The sequence below is a fragment of the Pseudomyrmex gracilis genome, unplaced genomic scaffold (genome assembly GCF_002006095.1).
Source record: "Pseudomyrmex gracilis isolate BER0280 unplaced genomic scaffold, ASM200609v1 scaffold_309, whole genome shotgun sequence".
Lineage (NCBI taxonomy): Eukaryota > Metazoa > Arthropoda > Insecta > Hymenoptera > Formicidae > Pseudomyrmex > Pseudomyrmex gracilis.
In genome coordinates, this window is record NW_018020893.1 from 164,809 (window position 1) to 174,806 (window position 9,998).

At 33.4% G+C, this 9,998-nt stretch overlaps 1 protein-coding gene across 2 annotated transcripts; it reads right to left on the reverse strand.

Annotated features, from left to right (window-relative positions):
• Window positions 1-1,752: 1,752 nt before the first annotated feature.
• LOC109859969 lies at window positions 1,753-8,838 on the reverse strand. Of its 2 annotated transcripts, XR_002250760.1 has the most exons (15): window positions 7,919-8,838; window positions 7,644-7,797; window positions 6,513-7,156; window positions 6,262-6,435; window positions 5,731-6,098; window positions 5,371-5,637; window positions 4,840-5,193; window positions 4,470-4,716; window positions 4,174-4,382; window positions 3,957-4,095; window positions 3,541-3,785; window positions 3,291-3,447; window positions 3,043-3,215; window positions 2,775-2,877; window positions 2,139-2,224 (listed from the first exon to the last, which is right to left on the reverse strand). XR_002250760.1 is itself a non-coding variant. In XM_020438737.1 (14 exons), exons 1-14 carry the CDS (start codon window positions 8,345-8,347, stop codon window positions 2,119-2,121), a joined length of 3,666 nt encoding a protein of 1,221 aa, XP_020294326.1. In that variant the 5' UTR covers window positions 8,348-8,837; the 3' UTR covers window positions 1,753-2,118. The 2 variants fall into 2 exon arrangements, 1 of the variants encoding a protein (XP_020294326.1); XM_020438737.1 differs by lacking the exon at window positions 2,775-2,877 and having other exon boundaries at window positions 1,753-2,224; window positions 7,919-8,837.
• Between the last annotated feature and the right edge of the window lie 1,160 nt (window positions 8,839-9,998).

The following is a 9,998-nucleotide window of genomic DNA, read 5'->3' on the forward strand; positions in this document are numbered from 1 at the left end:
ATAAATTTTTCTCATTAGTTTTTTTGCTGCAAATTTGTTTTCTCGTTTTTTTTCTCTACTTGATGTAATAAATTTAAATTTACTTCAACACGTTTCGATTATAAGAGTGCCAAGTAAGGAAATGCGTACGTGTGATGTTTATAAATATGCAATCACAAGAAATTCACATTATCTTCATGTGTATATTTGTATACATAAAAGGCTTGTAGGTAATACACAATATATTATTATACATAAAAATAAGATTCATTTTCTCTCTATAGAATAAAGCTGTCATTTAGAATATAATGTAATGAAAAAATAGACAGTTTTGTATAAAAAAAATAAGTGTGAATTTTCAATGAGATAGCGATATACATTTTCATAGCTACTTGTGCAATAATAAATTAATAAACTTTTTGTATATAGAGTATGATAAAAATTAAACATTTTGAGACCATATACATAATATAATAATATCAATATAATTGTGAAGAAATTTATTTATCTACTAATTTTTTTGTAACAAATTCGTATTATTATCATATTTAGCTCAGTAAACTTTCTATATCTGCAATAATATCACATTTTTATAAAACATTTATTGCGTAATCCCATTCTAAACAATCTGTTATAATAGTTCGTAATAATATTTCTTTAGCTTTTGTGAGTCAATTGTATATAATGAATTAGAATTTGGATATTTTTTTCTGACAACGCGCGCGTTTTACACATTGATATTTCAACTTTAATTTTTCGAGGTTTTTTTCAACATTGCGAAACATGCATAATAAATATAATAATGTAAAACGTTAAAACAAAATGTGTTTCAAAATAACGAGAACAAATTTCTAGGAATTATGCAATAAAAAAAAAACGTTAATATAATTTCTCTTTGTCATAATATCTGCGCTATGCATAACAAATTTACATAAATTTTATGAAAGTTTCATCAAAAATATATTAGAACAACAAGCGTGATGAACAAGTATTCATGTATAAAATATAATGTATCAATGTCATGTTACATTATTCTAGGTCGAGTATGTTCGTAGAAATAATTCAATTTCTTATGTGATATCGAGAGAAATCTGTTTTTATTATTATTAAACTTAAGAAAAAGTATATATATATATATAATTAAGCCTTGTTTGGTACTAATATATATAAATAGCTTAAGATCATCGTAAAGCCTTTTATGATCACGTTGAAAATTAGTTTAAAGACAGATATTCACTACGATTCACACATTACGTGCTTTGGACGAAAAGGTACGCTTTCTTTTTCTAGTATAAAATATTCTAACAGAAAGCAACCGTGAAAATAACAAAATCTGTACCCATTATTGCGGACAAAGAACGTAGTGTAAACTTGAGAGAGACTTCATGGATGTGAAACAAGATGTGATTATGTAGATAGAGCTACTTGTACACAAACACTACATGATTGGTCCAATCGTAATTAAATCAATGTTAGACACGTAATTTTTCTATATATATTCAACACTCCTCATATAAATTAAACCGCATTTTGTTACGTTCTTTCTTTAATAATATAATTAGAACAACTTCCTTATATTTCCCTCTTTTTTCTTTTCAGTATCATTATTTACATCAAATATTCTACCATTATTAACTACATTTAGGCAATATTTTGCATCTTTTATACACATATATTGAACAGTAAAAACTAATAAAATAAAAAAAAAAAAAAAAAAAAAAAAACGTAAATGTTTAATTGTCCTTCGAGGAGTCGATTCGCTGAACNAAAAAAAAAAAAAAAAAAAAAAAAAAAAACGTAAATGTTCTTACAAAATTAAATGTGTACAAACAAGTGGACGTGTTTTCTCAACATTAATATCGCAAACTTCAAGAGCCTGAAAGATCACCTTTGGGAAGCACAATTGTAGTAACTTGAGATTTCGCGAATACACGGTGATTAACAGTTGGTCACAAAGTTACGCACGCAATATGAAAATCATTTTCTTAATTTTTCTGAAGTGACTTTTATCACCGAACAAATTGTTTTACTTTTAAATTTAATTATAACTGCAATTTATATATCAGAAGTTTTTTGTGTAATTTTCGTTATCTTACTTTCGCACATATATGTTACCTTTGATAGGGTTCTGAGACAATTCTAATAAAGTGATACTTCGTCTGCAGATATGACTAGTTCTTCGTCGCTCCAGTCACCGACGGCCAATCTTACGGATCCATGAAAACTCTGCGACTTTGCTACAGGGCTACAAAGTTAAATTAAAAGTACATACATATAATACATAACACGATTGAAGTATGAGATGGTGAAGAATCAAACTTGTTTTCACGTTTCACAAATTTATCGCATCGTTTTATTAAAAGCAAAAGGCTTTGTTGAAAGAGAAAGCAATGTGTATTTACATTGGATATTTTGACTGAACAAAATCAATTATCTGATCAAGTAAAATGCAATTCTGTTAATAATAAAATAAAGTCAAACCTTAGAGTAATTGTACTCTAGGATTAAGCTGCAGTGTTCGCAAAGGAGTCAAGAAAAATCAACAAGTGGAAAAGAGGTCTCACACGTAAGTAGTTTAAAAGTCAATAGTTCACACGCAATTCACAATAAAATTGTTTTTAATGACAAAAATATTTAACAATTAAAAAATAAAAAAATCTTATTATTCACGAAAAAAACAAAGATAATGCAATTCATGTGTATAATTTGCACAATCTAAAGCAAAATCAAGCATTTGTGTGCCACTAAAAATACTTTATACAATTTTGAAAAGCAACTAATATTTCAAGAACTACCTCATTAATCTATAGTGTAAAACAGTTCAAACAGTTGTGTAGGTGTACCATGTCGCTTGTTTGTTTCACCACATTGTGTTTAGATTATCGATCGCTATTAGCCCTAACAACACAGTGTGAAATAATATTATTTTCTTCAAGTCTTTAAATAACAGAATAATCCAGACAATATCCATAAGAAATCTTTTAATGATAATTTTTACTGTCTGGAAAATCTAACAATAAACAAAAAAAATTTCTTTCTCACGCAAAATATTTAACGGCTTACCTCGGTGATAGATTTGCACTTAAATTTTTTTTCAATAAGCCCGCTTTTCTTCTTCCTTCCATCGCGGCTTTCATAGGATCGTAACTCTTGCGACGCTTCCAATTTTGCATTTCAACGTCCCGTACATTTGATGTTGGAAGCTTTTTTGATTCTCTCGGTTTACTTTTAGGTCCCTATAATATATTCAGTTTTTTTATTCTAGAAATTCTATTATATATAAACTATAATTAAAACGATATTAGACGTACCATGTTCGAAGTTCTACTAACTCGCGCGCTAGATCGTCCAGAATCTGTTCTACTAACATTGGAAAGAGATTCAGTTTTGCTACGAATGTCGTGCGACAAGGGTTTAGTTTTGTTTGTATTGGAAGACAACTTTGTTCGTTGCGGATCCAGCTTTGTTCTACTCAAATTAAAATAAAGAGAAAAATAATATTAGAACATATCGATATGTGTCAAAATGTACTTAACAACGTGCGTACGTGTATGTATGTACCTAAATTCTTTAACATTGGAGATAGGAAATTGTGCAACAGGATGCTGTTCGTCGCTACTTTCTGTGTCACTCCGATGACACAGTCCCTTTGATATATTCTGATGCAGCCTATGACTCGTATCCTCATCGCTCTCGTTATCGGAGTTGAGTGGAAGACAATATTCCGTTATACGAGCGGCTATGTTGGACACGACGTTTTGTGTCGTTTGCAGATAAGAGGAGGTATCTAAATCGCTGTCGCTTTCCTGTGATCATTTACACAGCTGTTACATTTTTGCGAAAATACAATGCGGATAGCAAAGTAAAAACCAAAGCAAAAGAATTTGCCACTGAGATTACTAATATATTAAATAATATACTAATATATTACTAATATATTAAATATGATCTGATTATGTATAATTGTTCCAACGTACCAGCTGTGGACTACTGGGCGGTGGTACGTGGTTATCTACATAGGTACTATTTAATTCATTGTCTGACCAGTCGTTAGCTAATGAGAGAGCACCTCCTGTACCATGAAAACTGGCAGATCTCAGAACGGAACTGTCATGGCTAGAAAATATATAAAAATTACAATTTCTGTGAACTTAAATTTTCTTGTCATCGAGCACATTTGTCTATAATACTCACTTTCCGGAACTATCTTCAGTACTATGATGTTTCTTCGTAGTGTCTATTAATTTTTTTCTACCTTCGGCCGCTGCTTTCATTGGATCGTAACTTTTCCGTCTCTTCCAATTCTGAAATTCCACTTCTTTAGACGTAAGAGTGGAATTGCTCCTGCCAGATTTTTTGTGATCCTTGCTCGGCTTTTGATTCGTTTTCTGGTTGACAGAATGCTAAATGAACAAAAACAAGAAGTATTTAAAACATAAATCTATTAACAAATTGCTTATCCTACATAGTATTCTAGATGTGATATTTACATGAGCAGATTTTGATGCTCTCATACTGAATCTTCCAGTATCGGTTCTAGATATGGACGAGGGTCTATATTTCGTTGGCTCGAATTTTTTCAACGGCTCTTTATTGTGCGCCCCGGCATTGTTCGTGCGACTGCGATGATAATTTTGTTGTTTGTTCGCGTGTGATACAGTCTTGATCTCGGATTGTGCTCTTCTGCGTCTCTCTTCGGGAGTCGTGTTCGGCGTTGTGTCAGACTCGGAATTTAGTCTGCGAAGCAACACATTCGAATAATTTTAAATTTGAAAAGCAAATAAAAAGCAAGATGAAAGTTCAAAAACTATAAATTTTTTTTCTAAAAACTTGGTTCAAGTAAACTTTTACAATGTATACCTTGCTCTTCTTATACTGAAAGCCCTATTCAATTTGATTCCCGATGACATCAAAGGAGATTTTTTTTGTTGGTCACCGGTTTCGCTGCTGCTATCGGATGCAACCACGACTTTTCCTCGCGACGCGGTTCTATCAGTATCGTTGCTATTAAAACTGCTACGACGTGCGACGGTATTCTGCGACTTTACATTTCTAATATTCGTATTACTCGATGATCTCTGTATGTTAAGATGCCGTTGTAGCTCTGGACTGGTTTTTAACACATTGGATGTCTTGATGGACACGTCTTTGTCAAAATAACTGGTTCTTTCGTGGTAATTTGTAGTACTCTTGGACTTCCTCAACATATACGGGCTATAAGAATTAATATTAGTAAAATAAAATCGAGATTTTAAAGGATAACACAAGTGATTAGGGTTAACATAAAATGTGACATTTTAAAATTAATAACAAAATCACAATAAAACAAAATTTTAGAACTGATATAACCAAACAAAAATATAAAAATTAATATAACAAAAATATACATACCTATTTTCGACGCGCGCAAAACACCCTACATTTTTCATTTGTTGAGACAAGTTTACCAGATGCTTCGGTTTATCTAATGTGGGAGAATTAAGAATCTTCGCTGCAGCGGCCTTGCGATTAACAATTGGACTAGTAGTTAATTTTGGTGTAGGCGGCCTCAGACGGCTCAAGACGGGACTATTGGTGTGTTTGAAATCTTCTCTCTGATACTGCATACTATTTTTTCTGGACGTATTAGATTCCGTTGTGTCAGAAGCGTATTCTTTCCTATATTAAACAAAAACAAAAAAATAGATTTAAAATACATCAATTTATTAATTTATTACTATCAAACTTTAGCGCGTAAAATAAATAATTTACCTATCCAAAGAACTGCTTCTTCTTTCTAAATGAAGAACCGACAAGACTTGGGATGGATTATTCAATAATTCTACATTGGCATCTTTAGTCTTCGATTTGGTCGAATTTAAATATTTTCGAACACTTCGTCTAGTTTCGTTACTGTTCGCTCGTCGGAACAAGCTCTCGGACAAACTACTGCGTCTAGCTACTGCGCTATGGACAGGTGTGCGCTGCGAACTGTTGGGCGGAGTATTGTAACTGTTGCTAGTGTCGTCATCGTCGGATTCGCCACCGGAATCTATAATCTGATGCTGACTCGAGATCAAATTAATTCTTTCCTTTATTCGCACGTACGAATCGGCACCCAGATTACTATCAGATTGTTCCTGTGTGTAAAAGAAAAAAAATTCAAGTTTCAAAAGAAAGGCGTAAAAACTGTAAAATAATTAAGAGAAATTAATTACTTTCTATTGAGATAATTACTTTCTGATGAATTTGATTAATTACTTTCTATTCCGTTGTATTTCTATGTATTTATAAGATACATACGTAACGATTACGCGACATTCGTTGAGACCCGTGAATCGGAGATGGAATTTTGGTTGGACTCATAGGCGACGCACGACCTGTTGAACCACCAATTATCGGAGGTAGCGAGTTATGTTCTGCTACCTGAGTAGCCCATTCGGATATCCATGCGTTGTTATCGCGAGAACTGTTCATCTGCACAAGATTGATTTCGTGAATATAATTGCGCATGTTTTACACACGTTTGTGTTAATGTTTGTAAATATGTTTACCTTGAAATTATGAAGATACACCTCGTTGCTCTCATCTTCAGTTAGAACACCGACACTGAATACCTTATCAATATCCATTCTTGCTTTCTCCTCATCAGTGTAATCTTTGTGAATTGTGTAAGTTCCAGCTTCACTTACCGCGCCATCAGAATCGGCGTCGATATTGCTGACATTAAATGCATCTAGATTGGTACTTTCCGCTATGTTGTCCGCATTCAGATTGTCCATTCCGTAACTGCTGCTCGACGAATGATTCTCTCTTTCCTTCATGTTTTTTATATTAAAATCGTCAGTGATATAATTTATATTAGAAACTTTATTATCCTTAATATCGTTTATCTCTTTGTATTCGTGATCGATGTACTCAATATTTTTTGTGTACTGTTTCTCGTTTTCACCATCATAATTGTTCATCTGAAGAACGCGATTTAGATCATTTATCTTTGTAGATCTTTGAGATGACCAGTACAGGTTTTCATTGAATTTCAATTCTAAAGAGAGACTTTGGGTCGATAATTTGTGATGCTGTGATTCACCATCGCAGGATCTTGTCATTAGGTCCTGCTTATTTTGATGACAAAAGTCTTCCTGCTTATTTGTAGATTTCTTTGTGCTACCTTGTGGTCTTGAAGAATTCTTAACACCTGGAGAACAAACGTATCTTTGACATTAAGTAAGAAATAATAAAATTTATTAATTATTTTGTATTTTAACTACTAACAGTTATAATTTAAAAACAATATTTTTTACAAATGGTCGATTTAAAACATTTATAACATCAAAGTCGTTAATATGCCAACATCATTCAAAATACACAGAAGAGGTGCATGTAAGGAATATAAAGAAGACCATGACTTCATCATGAGTCATCCACATAGCACAGGTATATTTCTTTAACATATCTGTGCAAGTGTGTGTGTGTAAGAATTTATACTAAAATTTTCTTTAAACACATTATATACAGCGCATAAAATTAATAAATGTTAAACATTTTAATTTTATAACATTAATAACATTTTACAATGTGAACTACACATGTTTTGTCTCTTCTTTAGCACAACAAACATAAAGCATAGCATAAGCAAATCATTGTTTTCAGAAGAAAAAAATAATACATGTATTTATATTTACCTAATTGCTTAAGTCTTTCCGACAAGTGATCAAATTTTCGTTTTGTATCATCTTCACTACTAAAGTAACCTTCCGAATAAGTACTAGGAACTTTCTGCTTTTGCACCAAGTTTGGAGACAATATGATATTTGGCTTTTTTGGTTTGACTTCTACCTAAAAAAACAAATATTATTTTCCACAATATTGATCCAAGTTCTCTCTTACAATATGTTATCTAAACATATTTACTCAAGATTATGTACAGAACGGCAAAAAGAATGGTAATTGTCATTACCTTCGACGTGGAGAGATTTCGCCTGTGTCTGGCGTTGTACCTTTCGAACATATTCTGATATTTGGTCATGTCCACTTCCTTGTCGCCAAAATCGATGGTGAAGGCCAACGGGGTTTGACGAACGTTGGCATTTGTAGCTGTTGCCTCTGACGATTCGGTTCCGTGACTTTCTGAAGCCGCTCGCGACGAATCGCTAATTTTCTCACGTTTCTCATCGGAAACGTCAGTGCGAGGCTTGTTGTTCGTCGTCCGTCGCGAACCGATGAGTTTTTCATCGTCGTCCGTCGAAGCGCGCGGCGACAACTCGTTCGTCAACGTGTTGTCGTTGGCATCCGCATTAGCACCGTCGTCGAGTTCCGCCGACAAATCTGCTGTTTGTTCGAGATAACCGTTGACCTCGGCGTCAACCACCTCCATATTCTTTGCCATTTAACATACCAAATGTAAACATTCGCGTTGAACGATGCGATCGCGACGCATTTGCGACAAAAATCGCGATCCCGCGAAAATGATCCTGATGACTTTGCCACTCGCACGCGCTCCTACGAGTGCATTGTCAAACACGGCGAATCCCCGACAGCGTGTCACGCGGAACACTATTCTGCGTACATATACGAGGGATTCTTTGACAAGAACGGAATACGGCTGGTGTGGTATATACAGCGATCACTTTGCAAAAACCGGACAACACGTGAAATTAACATCAAAATTCAAACATAAGAATCGAATGTGTGTATTCACCGAGTCTTTACGGTCACAGCACATCGGAGTACATCCAGTTGATATTGGCAGCGCAACGAGAGCGCGCAACTCTTCTCTTGATTTTTGCACAACCGAAAGCGATATTGCACTTGCGCAAAAGAAAACCTCCGACACAGTAACGCCATCTGACCTTCTCTTTCATTTCCTCTAACTTTCATTGTTCTCCCTTTCTCTTACGTATATATATTTAATATACATGTATATATACCGCTTTCTTCAAATAGTACATTCAAATATTTAAAATAATATTTCAAAGGGGATAACGGTTATTGCGAAACCAGTTGCGGGTACAATGAAAATATTTATAATTTTTATAAATCTAATACGTTTCGATTTTAGAAAATTATTTTTAAATATATATATATATTGTATAATAGTTATCGTCCAAGTGAAAATTTCGACTTCAAGTCATCTTCAGATGGATGACTGTGTGTATTTGAAAATGACTTAAAATATAAAGTCGATCACATATTGGATTTACCTATATAAAGAGTATTTTCGTTGCATGAGACCTCGCGACCCTTACGAAAAAAGAACTACTAGTAGTAATATATTGCGGCAGTGGTACGAAATAATTACTGGCAATTCTGTGTAATTGCCAGTAATATTCTCAGTGATTCCTGTAATATCTAATAATATTCTTGTGTGATTGTCGGTAATATTTATATTACTGACTTTATTTATATGTAATCGGCAGTAGTTCTTTTTCGTAAGGGAATCGATTCGGATTTGTCGAAATTGGATCGTTCTAACGAACCCGGGATTGACTTCACAATCTGATTGTTAAAATAATATCGATGCGATGTTTGTACTCCGATCTAATTTTACCATCATCACATATATATTCGTCCGACGAGCTATAGCGATTTCTTTAAAAAGAATATTGCGCATTTCGTTTCTGGGCGCAACTATTTTTAACAGCAATAAGTGTTTTTCCAAGCGGAAAGTTTTAAAATTATACACAAAATTTGGAAAATAAAAAAGTGCATATAATATAAATATTAGTCAATAATGATGTAATGAGGTGGGTTTGATTTCAATTACCGATGCGATCAATCGATTGCGATTAATTCGATCGCGAAATCGCTCAATGGATTGATTTGATTAACCGACTTTCAAAATTAATCGCGAATTTAATCAGTTGATCGAACTCTCATAATATGTCACGTATGTGTGTCTGATAACAGAAAAGATATTATATAAACACACCCAGGCAACCAGCTGACGTTATAATGACGTTAATATAAAGTCAGTTTTTGACCAGTTCGACGTTAGTTTATGACGTGATATTAACGTAATGACGACGTGAGTTTGTCTC